Source organism: Gossypium arboreum, chromosome 6, assembly GCF_025698485.1.
Source record: "Gossypium arboreum isolate Shixiya-1 chromosome 6, ASM2569848v2, whole genome shotgun sequence".
In the NCBI taxonomy this organism is placed as follows: Eukaryota; Viridiplantae; Streptophyta; class Magnoliopsida; order Malvales; family Malvaceae; genus Gossypium; species Gossypium arboreum.
The window spans coordinates 74,336,293-74,360,061 of NC_069075.1; the positions used below are offsets into that span (position 1 = coordinate 74,336,293).

The window sequence follows — 23,769 nt, forward strand, 5'->3', positions numbered from 1 at the left end:
TTTGTAATTCGGTGTCAAACCCTTGGGTCATTACGTGCTTGTCAACAAAGTGTGCAAGAAAAGTCCCCTAGTGTTCCGAGGTTCTTGTTTTCCGCGGACTTGATGCTTTTGTCGTTCGATGAGTTTGATGTTATTCTTGGTTTGGATTGGTTGACCATGCACGATGCGGTTGTAAATTGCAAGAGCAAGACTATCGATTGAGGTGCCCGAATAATGAAATAATTCGGGTTGAGTCTGGACTTAAAGGGTTGCCACCGTAATATCGCCGATGTTGGCCCGAAATATGTAAGAAAAGGGTGCGGCGTACTTTGCGTCGACGTTCGATGACAAGGAATCGAGAAGAAACCCAAATCTGTGCCCGTGGTTTGTGAATACCGGATGTTTTCCCAAGAATTGCGGGTTTACCACTGTTCGGAAATAGAATTTGGCATCGAATTGGTACCTGGTAGCACTCGATTTCGATAGCTCCGTATCGTATGGCACCAACGGAATTAAAGGAGTTGAAAGCTCGGTTGCAAGAATTGGTGGATAGAGGTTTTGCTCGCCCGAAGTTTTTCGCCTTGGGTGCGCCGGTGTTGTTCGTGAAGAAGAAGGATGGAACCATGCGATGTAGATCGACTATCGTCGACTTAATAAAGCGACGATAAAGAACAAATATCCGTTGCCACGTATTGATGACTTGTTCGATCAACTAAAGGGAGCCTCGGTGTTCTCGAAAATAGATTTGAGATCGGGCTACTATCAATTGCGAATCCGAGATTGAACGTGCCCAAGACCGCCTTGTAAGCGAGATATGGTCACTATGAGTTCCTAGTGATGCCGTTTGGGCTCACTAATGCCCTGCGGTATTTATGGATTTAATGAATCGGATCTTTAGACCATATTTGGATCGATTCGTAGTCGTGTTCATTGATGACATCTTGGTCTATTCAAGAAATGAGACCGAACATATTTGAACACTGCGGTTAGTCTGCAAATTTTACGGGATAAGCAATTATATGCTAAGTTCAACAAGTGTGAGTTCGGTTAAGAGAGGTTAGCTTCTTGGGTCATGTGGTATCGATCGGTATTCGAGTCGACCGAATAAAATTTCAGCCATACTTAATTGGAAGCCTCCAGAAATATTCTTGAGGTTCGAGCTTTTTGGGGCTTAGGTTATTACCGACGATTTGTAAAAGGCTTCTCAACGATAGCCACGCCGATGACGGCTTACTCCAAAAGGACGTTAAGTTCGAATGGACGGAGAAATGCCAAAAAGTTTCGATCAATGAAAACTTATTTGATGAAGCCCCAATTCTAGTGCAACCCGAGTCCGCAAGGAGTTTGTCATCTATAGCGACGCCTCTCTACTTGGGTTAGGTTGCGTATTAATGCAAGAAGGTCGAGTTGTGGCCTATGCGTCGAGGCAATTAAAGCCACATGAGAAAAATTATCCGACTCATGATCTCGAATTGGCGCCATCGTATTCGCCTTAAAGATTTGGCGACATTACTTATTTGGTGAAAGGTGCCATGTATACTCGGATCACAAAAGTCTCAAATATTTGATGACCCAAAGAGACTTAAATCTGCGACAAAGACGTTGGCTTGAGCTGTTAAAGGATTATGAGTGATCATTGACTATCACCCGGAAAGGCGAATGTGGTTGCGGATGCCTTGAGTCATAAATCGTTATTCACTTTGCGGCGATGAATGTGCACTTGTCTGTCCGATCCGACAGTGTGTTAGTAGCTGAATTGAAAGCCAAACCATTATTGACACACCAAATTCGAGAAGCTCAGAAAGTCGACGACGAGTTGGTTGCAAAACGGGCTGCGTGTGTTCCGAACAAGGACTCGGAGTTTCAAATCGACGATGACGATTGTTTGAGGTTCAAAAGTCGTCTGTGTGTCCCAAAGAATTGAACTCATTTCGATAATTCAATGAAGCCCATTGTAGCCGAATGGCAATCCACCCGGGGAGTACGAAGATGTACAATGATTTGAAATGTCGGTTTTGGTGGCATGGTATGAAGCGAGACATCTCCGACTTTGTTTCGAGATGTTTAATATGTCAACAAGTGAAAGCGGAACATCAGGCGCCTTCAGGATTACTTCACCAATCACGATACCCGAGTGGAAATGGGATCGAGTCACAATGGACTTTGTATCCGGACCGCCATTGTCGCAAGTAAGAAGGATGCGGTTTGGGTCGTGGTAGATCGATTGACTAAGTCGGCCCACTTTGTCCCCGTACGTACGGATTTTTCAATGGACAAATTAGCGGAATTGTACGTTTCTCAGATTGTGAGATTACACGGGGTGCCTATTTCCATCATGTCGGATAGAGATCCGAGATTTACCTCGCGATTTTGGAAAAAGTTGCAAGAAGCTTTGGGTACCAAGTTGCATTTCAGCACCGCCTTTCACCCCCAAACCAATGGTCAATCCGAGCGGATAATTCAGATACTTGAGGATATGTTAAGATGTTGCGTCCTCGAGTTTAGTGGTTCATGGGAACGGTATTTGTCGTTGATTGAATTCGCACAACAACAACTTTCAATCAAGTATTAAGATGGCACCCTACGAGGCTTTGTACGGGCGTAAATGCCGTACACCATTGTTTTGGACCGAGCTTGGTGAAAGCAAGATTTTCGGGTGGATTTGATTAAGGATGCTGAATGAAAGTGAAAGTAATCCGTGAAAGTCCGAAGATAGCCTTCGATCGTCGAAGTCGACGCGGATATGAAGCGTAAGGATATCGAGTATCGTGGGTGATAAAGTGTTTCTCAAGGTATCGCCTTGGAAAAAGATACTCGAGTTCGGTACCGTAAGGGCAAGTTGAGCCCGAGGTTCATTGGGCCATATGAGATATCGAGCGAGTCGGTCCAGTGGCATATCGCTTGATTTTGCCCCCGAACTCAAAAGGTTCACGATGTCTTCCACGCTTCGATGCTTCGACGCTATAGATCCGATCCATCGCACGTGATTAGTCCATCGAAATTGAAATTCAAGCTAATATGAGTTATGAGGAAGAACCAATTCGTATCCTATCACGAGAAGTGAAAGAGTTATGAAACAAGCGGGTTCCGCTAGTGAAAGTGTTATGGCTCAAGCACGGGATAGAAGAAGCTACTTGGGAGACCGAGAACTCTATGAGAGAGCGATATCCGAACCTATTTACCGGTAAGCTTTTGGGGACGAAAATCTCTTAAGTGGGGAGAGTTGTGACACCCTAATGTGACCCCGATCGGAGAGTGGTTTCGAGACCACGAAACCGAGTCACAAGAATAATTAAGTATTATATTCCGTGCTTATTGTATGTGGAATTGGTATGCGTAAATATTTCGGGTCTCGATTTTTATTAATTAGGTGCAAATTTATAAGAAAGGACCCATGTGCTAGGACTTGAAAATGTGATAGGTGTATTTTTAAGTGGCCTAATAATGCATGAAGTGAAATGAATGGGGTTGCATGTCAATTATCCCATTCCCTAAGGTGGATGGCCGGCCATGACAAATTATGGGCAAGGGGAAACATGTTCCCAACATGTTTTACTAATGGATGATGTTAGAAATGATAAAATAAGAGTATGAAAAAAAAAAAAAAGTGTTCATTCTTCTCCATAGGCTTGGCCGAATGTCCTAAGGAAAAAAAGAAAAAATTTGTTCATCCTTTCTCATCTTCTTGGCGAAAATACTAAGGGAAAAGGGGAGGATTTTTGCTTCATGCTTGGGTTGGAAGAGACCTAGAAGGAGATTTGGCTAAGTTTACATCAAGATTAAGGTATGTATGAGGTTGTGTTGGGAGTTTCATGCATGGTTTGGTTACTAATTTGATGTGCATGTTAGCCATGGCTCAAATCCTTGTTATGCCATGGAAATGGTATTTGGCCAAAGTTGTTATGGGGATAAAGCCATTGCATGCTAAGTGTGAAGCTTGATGATGATGCATGCAATGATGGATTGTCTACTCTTGAGTAAGATTTTGAGTTTTCTTTTGCGTTTAACCATGATTGAAGTTGAATGGAGCATGATTTTCATATTCGCCATGATGCATTCATGAACATGGTTCATGCTTCTTGCATGTTAGTTAAAATTTGTATTTTGGATGGCTATGGACATCTTGAAATTGCCATGCTCATATTGTATATATATGTTTGCACATGATGTTTTGGCTATGAAGTAAGTGATGAATATATTGGTTTAAAGAAGAAGATGTGGAAAATGCTTGTGAAATTGCAAGCACAATTCGCCTAGCACACATATAAGTGCTTGATGCTATATTATAAGTTTTGGGCCACAATCATAAAGCATTAACTAGTAAATTGCATGCTGTTTTTGTGAGGTATTAAGTGCAAAATTGACCTCAACATGTACATGAATATTCGCCTTGGGTAGCCTATTGAAGGCCTTAGCTTTTCCTTGATGCTCAAATAAATTGTATTGAATTGCTTGATGTAGTATAAAATGTGCATGACCATTGTGTATTCAAGCTAAAGAGTGGCCATATGACCATTTAAAACTCCTTGTCATATTCGCCATAAGCAAGCACAATGAAGTTTTAATAAATTGAATTTGTTTGAATTAGCTCAAGAGCTAAGAGGGCCACAATTGGACAAGGGAAGGAAAAGGTGATCGAATAGCTGAAAAAGCCGTTCGACAACATCCGAGGTAAGTCCTCAAGAAGTGACCTTACTTGAATTATGTGAGATGGAGTATGGATATGTATGATTATTGATTTATGTGTATGAGAAATTGAATGATACCCGGCTAAGTCCCAAGGCGAATATGCTTGTGAATATACGTGCGTTTGAGCCTTAGTAACGAAAATGAAATATGTATGTCCAATGATTATTGATGTATGTGTATGAGAAATTGAATAATATCCGGCTAAGCCCCAAGACAATTATGCTGGAAATTATATCCGGTTAAGACCCAAGGCAATTGTGCTAGTGGCTAATCCGGCTTAGACCAAGGCATTCGTATGCGAAGTTATTCTATCCGGCTAAGACCAAGGCATTTGTGCACGTGATTATATCCGGTTATATTCAAGAATCTTGGGCTGGAGGTGAGTGTTGGTTGCTGTAATGAATTCAATTAGTACACTCGAAAAGCCCAAAGGATAAGGTACGTTATATGTGCATTGGAAAGTCGACATGTTTGAGCAACATTCGCTCAATCGACTAATGAATTTCAGTTATTTAATTGATTGATACTTTGTGAAATTATATAATGATGAAGTGTGAAGTAAGAATGTGTATTAATGAAATGATGCATTTGGCTATGTGAATGTATTGCTGTAATTAGAGTTGATTATATTCCTTGAGACTTACTAAGCATAAAATGCTTACCCGTTGCTTTGGCTCTCGGTTTTCTAGATTTCGTCAAGCAATCGGATTTGGGATCGTTGAAGTCGAAGTCATCCACACTATCAAGCCTCCATTTTGGTATAAATTTTGGTTGAACTTGAAATGGCATGTATAGGACTACCCCTTGTTGGTTAAATATGTTGTGATGTATATATGTACGGCCATGCGAAAATGGCTCGAAAAAGGAAGCATGAACTTAGACTAATTGTGGTGTGTATGTATATATTTGGTGTCATGATGTGGCTATGGCTTGGAAATGGGAATGTTGGTCATATGATCAGCCATTGGCATGGTTAAAATGATCATATATGAACCTATGTATGGCAAGACTAGTTGGTTCATGGAGACTACCAAATAGGTAAGACCTACCTTAAAAACAGATGCTGCCAGCTGCAGTGACGTGAATGTGAAAAATCACCAAAATTCGTAGAAATGGAATTAAATAGTGAATAAGCTATGTAAATGAACCTTGATGAGTCTATTTTCATATGGAAGAAACGAAATGGTCATAGGAGTTACATGTTAAGAGATATTAAAGCTATTGTGAGACAGGGCCAGAACGGTTTCTGGGTTCCCTGTCGCAACTTTAAAAATTTACTATAAATTATCCAAAAAGAATTAGGAGACATACCTTATATTTACAGATTCCATTTTGAGTCTAGTTTCATTAGAAACAAACGAAACCAGCATTAAAGCCCTGTACAGAGAGATATTCAAGTTATACCGCGCGAAGGTCAGAGCAGTCGATCCCTGTAACATGGGTGACTTTAACTAATAAACTGTACCAATTGGCCCAACCAAAAATTCTAGAAATAAATCCATGGATGGATATATGAGTCTAAATTCAGGGAAAATTTACGAAACCAGTTTCCGAGTTTTGAAACTCGAGATATGATTTTTAAGGCGACAGTGACGCAGTTTTCCAGCCTGACTGAAAATGTTAAATGGATGGGCAAAACAAGTGAACTTGGCTTGTTAACCCCTCGTGTCCGACACCGGCGATGGTCTCGGGTTCGGGGTGTTACATTACTTGTGTTCACATTAACCAAAATTTTCACATGTCTTGTGTAGGGACACCAATGGACACATGAGGTTTGAAGAAACATCACTTTTGGAGGGTGCATGGACGGCTAAGGTGCATGGACACTCAAGATGCATGAATCGGTTAAATGCATGAATGGCAAGGTACATTGATTCCAAAGGTTCATGAATGACCAAGAGCCATGAATGTTGTGCTACCTCTTCATCTACACAAGTGACTATTCGGTCAAAGGGACATAATACATGCATGAGATGGTTGGCCGAATGACTTCCTCCATGAACCTCTACATTCCGTTCACATTGTGTTCACACGACAAGTCCTTTTGGTTCACCATGTTCACACCTATGGACTCTTCAGGTTACGGCATTCACAATTATTTTGGCCGTTGGAGTTACACCATTTAATTCATGATTTTTGGCTAAAGGTTGCCACTTAATTGCTTCATTAAATAAGGGAGGCCGAACCTAGCAAGTGCCCCTTGGAGCTTCATTCATTCACTTGTCATTTCTTAAACATGAAGCATTCACAATTCATGTTCCATAGCCGAATCTAGTCATGCACATTAAGGATTAATTTTCTAGAATTTTCTTTTACTTAATTTGTAAGCATGAAAGGCTATTCGGCTACCTAGACTTTAGGCCTATAAATACTTGTTATTTTTCCATGTAAAAGAACTTTTGACTCTTTGTTAATGTTATGCTGCCAAAATTGTGAGGCAACTCTTTCTCCATTTCGTTCAAAGATTTGATTGGCTTTCCTAGTGTTCTAGTTGTGTCAACCGTTTCCTTTGTCGAACTTGAACTTATCACTATCCGTAGTGTGGCGTTCAAACATACCGAGGTTCCTATCTTGTTAGATAGTGGGTCGAGGTTTCCTTTCCCAAATCCTAAACTAAACTAAAAGGGCTTAAAAACAACGAGTCGATACCATATCGGTATTGGTTCTTGTAAGCACCTTTATTAGTTCAAATCCGTTTCTTCTTTACCAATCCGTACCTAAACCGACCAACTCATTCATACCCCTTCGTTCATACCATTTTGTTCATACCGCTCTTACCATTTCGACCATTCCTTCAACTCAACTAAACCTAACGTAACTTTTTATCGACAATCGGGCAATCACTAATACGACTCGACTCACCCGAGGCGGATCGTATCAGTGTGCTCCTCTCTTAATTGGTTAATGTGTTATTTTTGTAATTATTACCTAATTGATTGGAACGTCCTTATTTATCTCAAAAGACTGTATTTATTGTTCGATATGTTCTTATTTAGTAAGTTTATGCTTACTTATAGACTCAATGTTTATTGACTTACTCTTTGTTAGGTCTACAATTTGTCCATTTGACAACCTTTATTTCTTTTAAGGACATATTCTACTTTGGGCCTTCGAAGCTATTTATTTTTTGGGCTTCGGAAACTTTATTCTATGGAATAATTATCTCAAAACATTGTAAAAATTAAATAGAATTTGGGTTTGAATATATTTGAAAGGAGAAATTATGTTATGGACCTTTCTTCAACATCCATGGTCTCTTTCTAATTATTTGTTGACATTTCAACAATTTTTTTCATGTCATTGACACATAATTTTAGAAAAAATTTTACCTCAAACCTCCAACCCTAAACCTCGGGTTCAAGTTCGAGGTTTGGGAAATTCAAGATTCAAGGTTCAGGATTCGAGTTTGGATTCGAAGTTTAAGGTTCAAGATTTAAGATTCAAGGTTCGTTTTCAAAGTTTTGTGTTCAAGTTTCTAAGTTTGGGGTTAAGGATTTTGGTTCAAGATAAAAAAAAATTACCAAAATTATGTATTAATGACATGAAAAATTTTCTAAAATGTCATTAAATTATTAGAAGGAATCATGAATAATGTTATGGAAAATATTCATAAAATAATTTCACGTTAGTGACTTCAAACTTAATCTAACATGCATAGGAATGGGCAAAGAAGAAAAAATAGACTGATTGTTGGTAGGAATCACTCGAGCCTCCCTCAACTCAAGATGTAGTTTCTTTGCAACACAGCTACCAACTTAATAGCCAATGCTGTTTTCAGACTTAAGCAAAGCTTTTTCACATTAAATCAAATAACTCATCATTTACACTTACAATTCAAGCGGAAAACAAACATTTACAACACTAACTCTACTTTCTTTGCTATAAAAAGCAAAACCCATGAAAGAACAAAGAAATAAGGAAAGCCATGAAAGAGGTAATAGCAAAGGCCAGATTTCTGCAACAATTAAACACAAATTTATTGTCAATGGATATTGGTGTGTTTCAAATAATACAACATTAATAACATACATGCACTCCGTCTGTCTGTATACCACAAAATCCAAATAGACTTCATATACAAATTATCAATGTTTGAATGCTTCTCTGACTCTCCAATCTGACAGCCAAACACCACGAGTTTTGTCCAGGTTGTCTCATATCACTCATCTCCTGTCTTGCCTTTTTGCGTTACTTACACTTCCAAGGTCATTTACGTACCAAAAACTAATTCCAAAATCATCAGACTGTAAGTCACACATGGACAGAAGAAAGATCAAAACGTTTTCATGGTTTCCAAGGTGCCGGAGGTGGTGGTGGTGTAGGAAACATTGGTGGAACTGCAGAAAAAATAGTATTCTTGTCAATCACGGTTGCCTTGTCACCAGACAATGCCACGAGTGCAGCAACCAACCCTGCGTTGCCTGCTAGAGTTGGCTCCGTATAGTTGTAGTTGGTGCGAACATCACGAAACCCATCATGCTTGTCAGGTCCTGCTACCATGGCTCCCACAAGTGTGTTGGGGTTTGGTTTTGACGTATCCCTCCATTTCCATCCCCCTTTACAGTTATATTTGATCTTATTCTTAGGGATAGATGCCCCTCTATGGTGAACATGCTTTGGATAATGGTTACCAAAGCCCACAACATAGCTCATTTTTCGAGGATTTTTGCCAAGGATATAATCAATCTGAACAAAATGACAGGCAGAAATCAAAATTATTGGCCACCATGCCTTAGTATGTCCCCTAAACTATGGTTCGAAAAATAACAGCCTACAACATACCTGGGTTTTGGCAAATTCACGCAGGACATCAGTTGAATAGAAATTGGGACCACAATACCATCCAGGTGTATCAGCAGTATCAAGATAATCACTATATAGGGCGGCTAAGAAGGCTGCATTGACTACGTATTGCAGTGGCTGAGGCCTTCCATGGTTTAACTGAATCAAACCTCCTGTATTATATCCAAAGTTAACATGATCATGGAAAAGAAAATAACCAACACATTTGAGTATTACATGGTCAACAAAAAGAGCAGATAAGTTTACCTTTTGTTCTATTAAAGCTAGTGAAAACCGGAAGGAATGAGCACATAATTATGCTGGTTTGATTATGAAACGTACTCAATATTTCCTCATATGGATACCCAGGACTCAAAAACAATCTCAATCGGCTCAGAAGCACCTAAAACACAAATTTGGTTACATTAGCAACGAACAAGGAAGCTACATCCAAGAATCCTATAGATAGACAATCACAAAATTAATAACCCTAGGCTAGAGGCAAATTGTGGCAAGTACAATACAGTTGCTGCAAAAATAGATGGATAAATGGCCCATCTAAATAGATTGCATATCCAAGTAGCAACTTTAACAGCATTGAAACTAGTAAATATGATCCTGAAAATGTGTGAGTGTAAATATCATGGAACAATACAAATAGTTTTGGCCAGAAAAGACAAGCAGGCTACAAGATACGAGATAACTGATGAGTGGCGAAGTTGCTTCAAATAAAGTTGAGACTACACAATATAGAAGATAAACAAGTTGTTAATGAAATTGAAATTCAATACTGAGTCATATTATGAACATAAAGGAGAAAACTGGATGAAATTTTACAGATGCCTTAAAAGAAATATAATTGATTGAACCAAGAAATTTAACAAATTCCAAGTTAACTTTAGCTAGGAAAATGTCTTTATATCAAATAATCAGAACATAGCAGACAGCCATACAAGGAATAGAATTAGAAAGACAAACACAAGACTTACCTGAGCACCAGCAAGCTTATTATCCCAGCTAAGAACACCATAATCTGGGCCACCCCAGAAAGCACCAGCATGCTTGGCAAGTTTAGGATGAGTAGCTAACTGAAGATAGGATGAATTCCCAGTGGCATAGTATAACCAGGCTCCACCCCAAACAAACTCATCCCAGTAACTTGAGGAATTATAAAAGAGGGCAGGGTCAGAACCACCAGCACTATATCTGCCTCTTTGATCCCTAGCAAACTTAAAGAGTGTTCGGGCACCATGGACAAGCTTTTGAGAGTATGCTTTGTTGTCTTTGAAAACGATGGAAGCAGAAGCCAAAGCAGCAGCCATTTCAGCAGCAAGATCGGAGCAACTACGACATTCATATACAGGACGGGGGTAATCAATGTCCTCAGGGCGCATCCAGCAATAATGATCATTTGGGGCTGAAACTCCTCCAGATGTATCTCCTATCCCTACCTGTGAATCCATAAGTTAGCATATGATAATGGGCAAAAGAAGAAGAATAAAAAAAGGAATAGCATTAGTATTATGGTCAATTGCTAATATGGTACAAATTGGATTAACACAAAGTATAACAATAAAATTATACCTGCGCTGCAATCCTGTCAATGGTATCAGCAGTATTGTTGAAGGTCTTCAGAAGATAATCAGTACCCCATTTGATGATCTCTTTAACATGATTGAGCTCGCCGGCAGCCTCGTATTTAGCACTGTATTCGATGACACTCCAGCTCAACAAAGTCATTGAAAAAGATGCAGGAAAGTTAAACTTGATAGCATCTCCAGCATCGTAATATCCGCCGACCAGATCTTTCATCAAAACGGAGGGATCGGATTTGCCATCTTGGAGGCCCGAGTTCCCTCTCCACGACACATTATTATGCTTGGGCAGCTTTCCAGCTACAGTGGATTCATATAGATAAAGATTATATATAATTCAACGAAACACAATCAGTAAATTGTATGTATCTACTGCTATTATCATGTTCTATAATGCAGGGATGATTAGACTCGTGAATCTAATAAATACTCAATTTAGTAATCATGTTTATTTCCATTTTGCTTAAATGGGATGGGATCGTATAGAAGTTGAATCTAAATAACATAAATTGAAGCTAAAAAGAGAATAAAAGAAAAAACTAAACGAAGGGGAGAGAAAACGTACAACGCTGAGCATTAAAGAACATGAGCGCCTTGTGAAGAGCCAGAGTGTAGTTATCGGGCGGAGAGTGGCGGTGGTGATGACGTGGGACAGTCTTGACGATGAGGGTGATGAGTCCGGCCAGGAGGGCGGAGACTAGCAGGGTCCCCACGGTCCATACAAAGATCTTGCGGCTCACAATGATACATCCGAGATCAACGTACTTCTTCTTCTTCTTTTGCTCCCCGGGGCCAAGCAGCCAGCTTTGCTGAGTCTCGTCCAAGGGGCGAGAGAGTGCAGCCCTATCCAGGTCCTGCAGATTCCTGCTCCTGTCGTCGTCAGTGGCAGAATCAGTGGCGTTTATCTCCAGGGGACCTCCCCACGGATCTCTGCCGTACATGATGAGGATTTGGAAGAGTAGTGGGCGGAAAATGCAGGAGCACCGACGGATCTGATCTACCAAGACGAAGAGGAAGTTGTGTTTGATAAATAAAATGTGTATAAGTAGGCAGTGGGTGCTTTCTTTATTGGTTTTCCAAAGTGGACTTGAGTTATGAGTTAATGACTATTCAGAGATTCGGATGGTAATATTGAGCTGTATGATTTGGACGGTTGCTTTGCTGTACCCAATCATACACCTTATTATTATTTACTATTAATTGTTAATTTATTAAAAAATCTTATTTTTGATTATTTAACATTTACTTAATTTACAAAATTTCCGTGTTTTGTAAATAGTAAAATAATATTAATCTTCAAACCAATTAAAAAAATGAATTAAGAAGTCACAAGATATAAATAAAAATATATTAGGCGCGGTTGATGAAACTGAAAACAATACAAAGTCTAAGGGACAACGACAGCCAACCAGTTCGCCGTAACGACAGCCAAACCGAAATCTTAATATTATTATTGCATTCCACATTTCAACTAACGGTAGGTAAGATGTAACCTAATTATCTAGGTTTTAACACATGCTTTGCATTTCTCTGCTTTCTCTCCTATTTTTAATAAAATTGCTTTGAATTAACAATGTTGTTAAAAATTGTAAATTTTTAAGATTTGGGAAAAATCGGTTGAAGGATGAAGAGAATAAATTTTAACTACTAGAATAAATTAGGTTTTTATATCGAAGATAATTTTCATCATTCATTGATTAAGCGGGATTAAAATAAATTTATTATCTAGATTTAATTGAGGTCTCGGAATATTTATTAAAGGTATTGTTAGGTTTTCTTTTGATAAATTTATGTTCCTTTAAATATAAATTACTATTAAAAAATTCTCTTTTATGTCGAATAAATGAACTATTTAATTTTGGCTAAAATATGAATTATTTAATAAATTATTTTCATAAATAGCTTCAACTTTTAATTTTGTTTGAATGTATAATTCTAACGAGAGTAAACATACAAACGCCATAATGATGTTAATCATCTGTATCCTTTTTTATTCAACCGACACCAGAAGGGCTTTCAGAAAAAAATATCTATACCGACACTAGAAGACGTCCGTTATGACTTTTATCTATTTATGTATTGTATTGCAAGTTTTTGATGAATCTACTGATTAAATAATTTAATTTTATATTATTAAAAATTAAATAAGTCTATATTTCAATAGTATTGATATTTATTGTTTTAAAATTGTCATTTATTATTAACCAAGTAAGTATTTTGAATTTTATGATTTTGCAAATTAAATTTTATATTTAAAGTTAAACTGTAAAAAGAATATTTCTTATCATTTTTAACTGTAGATACTTTATTACAAGTTGAGGTTTATTTAATTTCTTTTAATAATATAAAATAAATTAATAAATTTAATAGTAAATGGATTAGTTTGATTCAATTATAATAAAGGGACTTTACAAATGCTTTCACCTTATGTTCTCTTCCTTTCATCTTCTGCTTTGACACTTCGGCTAGGTCCAAAATGGCATTGTTTCTGTGAGGTTCCAAAAATTTGATATAGAATTTGTGTCATTCCGAATTAAGTTGTTTTGATCCGAAATTCTTGATGTTGGATTTCATGAAAATTTAGTTAAATACTACAAAGTTTATTGACAATCAAATTACGAATTAAATACTAAAATCGAATTTTCAAAGTTAAAAATTACTTTTCAAGTTTTTTAAGAATTATCGTGCTTTTAATTGGGTTTGGATTATTTTTGAGAATATGTATAGTTAAGAAACCTTAAAATTAAGGGCTAAATTGAAAATAAAAAAGTGTAATGAAATTAATTACACAAGAAAAGAGGTGGCGTTGTTGTTTTTATAATTCTCATCATCATCATCATCATTCAATAAGATTTATATATAATTTATAATTTATAATTTTTTTAATTAATAATAATAAAATTATATTTTAACCTTTAAGAATGATAAAATTTTAATTTAATCCTTTAAAATTATAAAATATAGACTTTTAAAATGGTGAAATTACTTACTAGAGAATTGTTTACTAGTGATTTATCTTTTGTCATGTTTTAGATGTTTGTTTCATTTCTTTAATATAAAAATAATAATAATATTACATTTTAATATCATAAAATATATAATTTAATTTTAATCCTCGAAAAATTTTCTCGACTTTACACATGTATATAAAAGTTTTTATTAAGAGTTTTATTGTTGTTGTTATTAATTAATAAAATAAAATAATTTTAGTTAAAGTTGATCCTATTGTGACCAAAGTCAAAATTATTTTCATCAAGTTACTTCAACAATCAAAACTTTTAGTTTTCTTCTCCAATAAATTTTTTTTCATTTGTTTCTTATAATAAGGACTTGATAAGCACTTTCCAAAAATATTTTTTTTTAAATTGAACTTTTCAAAAGCACTTCTTAACCATAATAATAATATCAAATTAAGTCTCATATCACAATAATTCTCTTACACTCCGCCAAACCCCAATTTCTCCAACATTTACAATCATGCATCATTTATATAACGTACATATTCATGTAACTTTTGTAACATCCCAAAAATCGAGGGTTAGCAAAATTGGGTTTGTAAATCGAGATAGAGTGGTCATGGCTTAATTTTTAAGATCATCTATACATATTTAGGAAATAAACGAGGTATTAGTTTGTTAGATAGTGCTAGTGAAACGTTCCTTGAAACCAAAGTTCAAATCTCTTCTCTCTCACCATTTTTATTATTTTGCAAATTTTGTTTTAAACCCTAGTATGCGACATGCCTTGTTTTTTAAATAAATATTACAAAATTATTTCAAGAATGAGGAAGAAGCCTAATGGTTGAAAGAAATATGAGAAAGCATGGAAATTAAATGAGGCCCCAAGTTCAAATTCTTTCCCTTGTGAAATAATTTAATTTTTGGCAAAAATCTCTTATTTTTAATGTGTATGCCACCCAAGCCTTGTAACCCTAGGTATAAATGTTAATTTTTCACAAATAATCAGCCATGAATCATCCTCCCCATTTCCCTAGTTGTTTATCTCCTCCTCTCCCTTTCTTTGATTTTATTTTTTTTCCTTTCCTCCATTAATGTCGTCATCTACACCTCCCATTTTACAATCTTTTTTTTTTTTTTCCATCAAGATTGTGCACCATCTTTTTTATTATATTGTTGCCATTTATCCCCATCTAAATCAACCCCAAATAGGAAATCTTGAACCCCAAGATCGATCCCAAACATTGCCAAGAAAGTGTCATTGTTGTTTCTCTCAACTAGCTTGAGGAGAGACGTTCTTGATCAATTAGCCAATCGAATCCTACAAATCATGAAACGTGCTGACCCAAATGCCCCAAATCATCCATAAAGGTGAAGAACGATTTTATGTACAGTTTGCATCGATATAGTGAATTATTAAGGAAAATTGGAAGATTCGCTAGCATGCTACGAGGAAGCGAAAAATAAAGTGTGGGTCTAAACTCGTAAAATTGTTTGAAAATGTTAAATATCATGCTATATTTGATAAATTAGCTCACTGATTGGATTGGTTTAATAGCCAAATTATTGATTTTATGAGTGGTCGAACCAAGTATGTTTCGAGCCTTAAAAGATTGACATGTTGGAAAAATTGCTAGTTGATAGTATGAATGTTTGATTAAGTTTGTAATTGTATATTTGAGTCATGAGATATGAGAATGTTTGACTAAATGATATAATGTGTTGAGATCTTAAGCTTATGTATGATTTAAATGCATGAGATATTTGTTATATTGTGTATTTGAAAATGGTGCTATATAGGCACAATAAAAATCCTAAAGCATGTGAAATTGAATGATATTGATTGATACCAACACAATTGTAATTTGAAAGATTGGAACACTATTTCCATTTACTGAAAGTATGTGATTATTGAGGACATGTTGAGCATGTCAAATAAAAGTGAAAAGTATTGAGATATGATTATGTATGAGATTGTGTGTCATATTGGATATGCATTGGGTTGAAATTTTGTGGTTGACGGAGGAGTTCCGTGGAGTACCGGCAGCATATTAAGTCTGTATTATTCATAGTTAGTGCACTGCACCTGAAGTACCGAAGGGAATGGCGATTTATCACATTTTTACTGGCAGCTTGTCTGCATTCTTACTTGTAGAATTTTATGCATATTGTTATCGGTGGTTTTAACCACAACAGGCTTAGACCCATAATGTTTTGGATTTCAGATAACAGGTTTTGGGGAATTCGTGGTGTGTAGTAGATGGTATAGGTAGGAACCTTTTCGTTTTGCATCATGTGCACGACATATTCGAATGTTATTGATTTATGCTACGTATTATATTTTGTTGTATTGAATGGTATCACAATTAATGATTGTTACTCGAATGAATGATGGCCTTTGCTCATACACCGTTTGACATCAATTTGATAATGGCTATGTAATGATATGAAATTCCTATTATCGTTCCGTTTTCTTTTATTAAAGCTAATTTTTTTCACTGTATTCGATATTTATGTTTGTTTAAATGATTGTTTGACTCACATTGAGCTTTTCATAAGCTCACCCCCAATAATGGTTAGCTTTTCCAGTAAACCTCAAAATTAGGACTGGACTCGGCATTTGGAGAATCACTTTAGACCTCAGTTTATTTTTTAATAAGTATTAATCAATCTCTAATGGTTTTGTTTGTAATTTTTAATGACTTCTGGTTTGTGGCTTGGTAACTTTTTTTCTGGGATTTTTGCATGTATGGATTACTAAAGCATAATAACATGATAATGCATGATATCATGCTTAAGTAAAATTTGATATTATTTCCTAGTTTCTGCTGCATTGCAAAGGAGCCGTTTTTGAAAAACAAATCGATAAGGCAACAAAGTTTCCAAAATGACTTGAAAAATGGTTTTTTCGCTACATTAGTTTAACATCGAGTATTTTTTTTAAAGAAGAGCGACAAGCAAATGATTTTTTCTAAAAAATACTATCAATAATAAAATGAATCCTAAGTATACATGACCTGTGACAACCCTAATTTGGCCCTAGTCAGAAAGTGGTTTCGGGATCACAAAACCAAGTCACAAAAATAATTAGATGTTATATTCTATGTTTATTTCATGTGAAAGTGCATGTGTGAAAATTTCATGCTTTGATTTTGCCATTTGTGAGTGAAATTATGAAATAGGACTCGTGAAAATTTTTGAAAATGCTATAGGCTAATTTGTAGTGGCCAAATAACTTATAGTATGAAATAGGTGGATTTGCATGTCAAATTTCCCACCTTAAAACATAGTGGCCGCCCATGATGGGCATGATAAGCATTTGTGCAATTTTTTTTTATTGAAATTATGGCATAAGTATGGCACAAATAATATATGTTATTTTGTGTCATAAAATGTTAGTAATAAAATAACAAAAGGAAGTAAAAGACAAGGTTTTTTGTTCATCCTTGTTCTTCATAGCCGAAAATAGGAGAGCAAGAGGGGAAAAAGCTCTTGAAAAATTCGGTCACTAGGGGAAGAAAAATCCAAGGTAAGTTTATGGTAGTTTACTTCTATCTTGATTTTCATGAGTTCTTCTTGATTCTACCTTAACTCATGAAGCATATTTTTTATTTTTGGTTGTGTTGTGAGCATTCGGTCATGAATGGAAATGTGACAGCCTTAAAACGACCCTAGTCGAAATGTGGTTTCGGGACCACAAAACCAAGGCATAAAAATAATTTAATATTTATTTTATTGCCTATAATGTGTGTTAACTCATGTGTGATATTTTTTATGCTTTGATTTAGAATTATAAATGTGAATTTCACTAGAAAGGACCTAGTAATAAACTTTGAAAGTATGAGGGAAATGTGTGATGACTAATTAAAGGATGCATGCAAAACAATGGACTTGCATGTCAAATTTCCCCATAGCTAGTGGCCGCCATGACAAGGATTTATGGGCAAAAATCATGTCATGAAACATGTTTGGTAAATGGGTTATGATGGAAAGAATAAAATAAGGGTATGGAATAAACAATTAATGTTAGTAGATGAGAAACAAAAAAAAGAAGTGTCCATCTTCCTCCATAGCTTGGCCGAATGTCCTAAAGGAAGAAAGAAAAATTTTGTTCATCTCTTTTCACTCTCTTGTTGGCCGAAAATACTAAGGTTAAGGAAGGAGTTTTGCTTCATACTTGGTTTGGAAGAGGATTAGGAAGAGGTTGGCTAAACTTGCATCAAGATTAAGGTATGTTTGAGGTTCATGCATGTTTTAGTTGCTAGCTTAATGTTCTTGTTAGCCCATGGTTCAAATCCTTGTTATGTCATGGGAATGAAATTCGCCAAAGTGAATGTGGTGTTAATGCCATTGCATGTTAAATGACAAGCTTGAAAGTGATACATGTGATGGAGGATTGAAGATTCTTAGATTTTCTTTTAGCATTTTTTTTGAATGAGATACTAAGTTCTTTGTTTCACCATGACCAAATTGAAATGGTGTGGTGTTGTGGTATTCGCCATGATATATCCATAAGTATAATTCATGCATGTTGCATGGTAAGTAAGATTTAAGCTTTGGAAATGTGTATATATTTGGATATAAGCCATTTGAGAATTCGCCCTTGCACCTACATGAATATATGTTTGCACATGATGGATTGGTATGACATATATACTAATTCAAAGTGTATATTTGCTTGTGATGATGTGTTGATTATGAAGTAAATAAGAGATGTGCAATGAATTACGATATGTAATGTGTTAGTAGTAAAATGTATGCTGTTTTTTTTGTGTGGTATTAAGTGTATATTCGCCACATGAGGGGTAATTAGTGTGCATGCATTCGGTTTGAGGCAAGCATATTGATGCCTATTCTTGGCTTAGAAAATTGCTAAGAGGAATATTAACTAATGTGTTGAGTTCGATTTATGATTTCGTACATATGCAACTTTGATGCCTAATGTATATAAGGGCCAAGTACTTTGAACTTCACGTTGATGTTTGAATGTATTGAATTGCTTGTTGTGATGTAAAATGTGCATGACCATTGTGTATTTGAGCTAAAGGATGGCCATATGACCATTTACACTCCTTGTCATATTCGCCATAAGCTATCATGATGAGATTTTAATAAGTTAAATTTGTGTGAATTAGCTCAAGAGCAAAGGGAGCTAAATCCGATAAAGGGAAGGAAAAAGTAGTTGAATAGCCGTCGAAATCGCCGACAACATCCAAGGTAAGTCTTCGAGTGATGACCCTACTTGAATTATATCAAAATTATGCTCCTTGTTTGTGTGGCCATTGAGCGAAATAGTAAAGGTTGATAAATATTTTGTGTTAGAGCTTTAGTAACGAAAATGAACTATGGACGTGTCTTGAATATTGATATATGTGTAAGTGAACATTGAAAATATATCCGGGCTAAGACCAAGGCATTCGTGTGAGTTGATATATCCGGCTAAGACCGAAGGCATTCGTATGAGTTGATATATCCGGGCTAAGACCAAGGCATTCGTATGCGAAGTTGATATATCCGGGCTAAGACCAAGGCCTTTGTGCAAGTCACCAAATCCGGGTTATGACCGAAGGCAATCGTCTTGAGTCGCTATATCCGGTTAAATCGAAAGTATGTGATTCGAAGTGAGCAATCTTGCTGTGAAAATTTCAGCTTATACACTTGTGAAAATTCCAGCAATGAGGTATGTTTGTATGTACTTGTACTAATTGAATTCTTACAAGTAAGTATGCGCTAAGTTGATAAACGAGCTACCGGCCTTGGGCTAAGTTGTTCTTTTGTGTATGAACATAAGGGTCGGTGATGTGAAATAAGTATGAGTATGGGAATGTGAATTAGTAAAGTGGTTTAATTAGCCATGTGAATAAAATACCTTAGTCAAAGCTGATTTCATTGCTTGAGACTTACTAAGCATTAAAATGCTTACCCGTTGCTTTGGCTCTCTGTTTTATAGGTTTATTTCGTTAGCTATCGGATTCGGGATCAAAGAAGTCGAAGTCATCCACACTATCGAAGCCCCATTTTGGTACAAATTTTGGTTGAACTTTGAAATGGCATGTATAGGACCATCCTTTGTTGAAGGTCATGTACCTTCGGTTTGTGTAAACTTGGATAGCCATGCGAAAATGGCTTATATACGTTTTAGCATAGAACTATAATCGTTTGTATGTTGACCCTTATGAGGTATGGAATTATTTTGAAACGATTAGCCATTGGAATGGTTAATCATGATCACGCTTTGTGCTATGTATGTAAAAAGGGCCAATTGAATCATGGAAAGTATGAAATAGGTAAAGCCTACTAAAGGCAGATGCTGACAGCAGCAGTGACGTGGATGTGAAAAATCACTAAAAATAGTAGGAATGGTATTAAATAGCAAATAAATTATGTAAGTGTACCTTGATGAATCTACCTTCATATGGAAGAAACGAAATGGTCATATGAGTTATAAGTTAACAGATTTTAAAGTTCTTGTGAAATAGGGCCAGAACGGTTTCTGGATCCCCTGTTCCAACTTTGGAAAATCATTGTAAATTAACCAGAGATAATTAGGAGTCATTCCATATGTGTAGATTCCTCTCTGAGTCTAGTTTCTATAGAAACAAACGGCATTAGTATTGAAGCCCTGTACAGGAGATATCCAATTCGTAACGCACAAAGGTCAGTGTAGTCGATCCCTACAACAGGCGAGACTTTAACTAATAAACTGTACTAATTGGCTCGACCAAAATTCTAGAAAAAATATGTAGATGGACATATGAGTCTAGTTTCAGGAAAAATTTACGGAACTGATTTTCGAGTTGTAAAACTCAAGTTATGAATTTTGGAGCGACTAGTACTCAGATTGGCAGCTTGTCTGAAAATTGTCAATAAGTGGGTTGAAGTTCGTTAACACCTCGCGTTCGACTCGTGACGGTCTCGGGTTCGGGTGTTACAATTTTATTGGTATCAGAGCTACGGTTTAGTCGATTCTAGGACTACCGTAATGCGTTTGGGTCTAGCTATACATGCCATTTTATGTGATTATATGATAGTGTGGTGATTTCGACGTTTGAACTTGTGTTTATTTATAGTAATGGATCCCGATCCCAACCGAAGCGATAGTGATGATGTGGAGAGTGTGGCGCTGCTCCCGCACAAGGGACAGCGCGGCGGACTCTCAACCTGTTGCTAGCAATCCGAATGACGAGGCTAGACAAGCCTTTTATAGCGTGATGAATGATTGGTTCAACCAATACATTCGAACTAATACTACTGTTCCACAACCTCCATTCCCAACAAACACACCCCGACCTACAATGCCTCGGTAATTGACCAAATAAGGTCGAATAAGCCCCAGTTGATAGAATCCAAAACATGGGGCTACTGAATTTAAAGCTACGGATAGTGATGATGCCGAGCAAGCCGAATTTTGGTTGGACAACACGATCCGTACTCGATGAGCTATCTTGTACACCCGATGAATGCCTAAAGTGTACCATCTCCTTGCTACGTGATTACGCCTACTATTGGTGGAGTACTCGACTTACATTGTGCCCGCGAACAAGTAACTTGGGAGTTCTTCCAAACCGAGTTTGGAAAAAGTATATCGGTCGAGAGTTATGGACCAAAAACGAAGGAATTTCTCGAACTTAAACAAGGTTCCATGTCGGTTCACGACTATGAACGAAAATTCGTGAGGCTTAGCCAGATGCGCGAGAATGCATTTCTTCGAAGTCGTGATGTGTAAACGCTCAAGATGGATGAATGATGAGATAAAGTCGTATGTTGGCATTTTGGAAATCCGAGAGTTTGTGACTCTCGTCGAGCGATGCAAAGCCGAGGAGTTTAGTATGGAGAAAAGGAAAGCGAAGCGGGAGCAAGGGAGTTTCAGAAGAGGTATTCGGGAAGCCCTTCCAAGATCATCAAAGAAACTTAGAGATGGCTTAGGCCGATCTAGAGACACTTCGGCTTTTCTAGACGAGATCGCGATCGACCCCTGTGACCACACGAATCACTTGATCGCCATGAGTGGGAATGATCGACGAGAGAGGACTGAGTGCCGATGATTGTGGCAAATGGCATTTTGGAAGCTGAGATTCCGTGACCGCTCTGTTACAAGTGTGGATCGTTGACCACTTCATTAAAGATTGCCCGAGGTTGTGCGAGCAGAATGTAGATCGAGTGGGAAACCGGTACTACCACCGCTCGAGGTAGACCATCCGGAAATACGGGCAAGGCTAGTGGTGGTCGAGAGGATCTAGAGATGTTGCGACCAGATCCGAGGCTCGCGCCCAGCTAGGACTTATGCTATCTGGCAGACGCGAGGATGCCTCCTCGCCGGATGTTATTACGGTACTTTCACTCTCTTTGATACTAATGTGATTGCTTTGATTGACCACGGTTCTACTCATTCTTATATATGCGAAACCTTAGCATCCAAGAAGACTTTGCCTATTGAGTCTCTCGAGTTCGTAATTCGGTGTCAAATCCTTTGGGTCGTTATGTGCTGGTCGACAAAGTGTGTAAGAAATGCCCCTAGTAATTCGAGGTACTGTTTTCCGCGGACTTGATGCTTTTGCCGTTCGATGAATTTGATGTTATTCTTGGGTTGGATTGGTTGACCGTGCATGATGCGGTTGTGAATTGCAAAAGCAAGACTATTGATTTGAGATGCGCAAACAACGAGATGATCCGAGTTGAGTCTACGAACTTGAAGGATTGCCACCGTAATATCATCAATGTTGGCCCGAAATATGTAAGAAAAGGGTGTGAAGCATACCTTGCGTATGTACTTGATGATAAGGAGTTAGGAATAGAACCCAAATCATGCTTGGGTGGTTTGTGAATACCGGACGCTTTTTCCGAAGAATTGCCGGGTTTGCCACTGTTCGGAGATAGAGTTTGGCATTGAGCTTGTACAGGACCACACCGATTTCGATAGCTCCATATCGTATGGCACCAACGGAATTAAAGGAGTTGAAAGCTCGGTTGCAAGAGTTGATGGATAGAGGTTTTGCTCGCTTGAGTTTTTCACCTTGGGGTGCACCGGTGTTGTTTGTGAAAAGAAGGACGGAACCATGAGGTTGTGCATCGACTATCGTCGACTTAATAAAGTGACAATAAAGAACAAGTATCCGTTACCACGTATCGATGATTTGTTCGATCAACGAAGGAGCCTCGGTGTTCTCAAAAATAGATTTGAGATCGGGCTATTATCGATTCATGAATCCGAGATTCGGACATACCCAAAACCGCCTTGAGCGAGATATGGTCACTACGAGTTCTTAGTGATGCCGTTTGGGCTCACTAATGCCCTCGCGGTATTTATGGATTTGATGAATCGGATCTTCAGATCATATTTGGATCGGTTCGTAGTTGTGTTCATCGACGACATCTTGGTCTATTCAAGAGATGAGACCGAACATGCGAGCACCGAGATTAGTGTTGCAAATTTTACGGGATAAGCGGTTATATGCTAAGTTTAGCAAGTGTGAGTTACGGTTAGAGAGGTTAGCTTCTTGGGTCACGTGGTATCGCAGATCGGGTATTCGAGTCGACCCAAGCAAAATTTCAGCCATACTTAACTGAAACCTCCAAGAAATATTCCGAGGTTCGAGCTTTTGGGACTTGCGGTTACTACCGACGGTTTGTAAAAGGATTCTCGATGATAGCCACACCCATGACGTAAACCGCTTGTAAAGATGTCAAGTTTGAATGGACGGAAAAGTGTCGAAAAGTTTTGACCAATTGAAAACTCATTTGACTGGAAGCTCCAAGACTAGTACAAT

General features: G+C 37.4%; 1 protein-coding gene across 1 annotated transcript; it reads right to left on the bottom strand.

The window, feature by feature from the left end:
* Window positions 1-8,620: 8,620 nt before the first annotated feature.
* On the bottom strand, window positions 8,621-12,188 carry LOC108486200 (endoglucanase 25-like). Its single transcript, XM_017790098.2, has 6 exons — window positions 11,611-12,188; window positions 11,035-11,345; window positions 10,440-10,901; window positions 9,718-9,853; window positions 9,451-9,623; window positions 8,621-9,354 (listed from the first exon to the last, which is right to left on the bottom strand). The coding sequence occupies exons 1-6, from the start codon at window positions 11,984-11,986 to the stop codon at window positions 8,953-8,955; spliced, it is 1,860 nt and encodes a 619-aa protein (XP_017645587.1). The 5' UTR covers window positions 11,987-12,188; the 3' UTR covers window positions 8,621-8,952.
* Window positions 12,189-23,769: the final 11,581 nt, after the last annotated feature.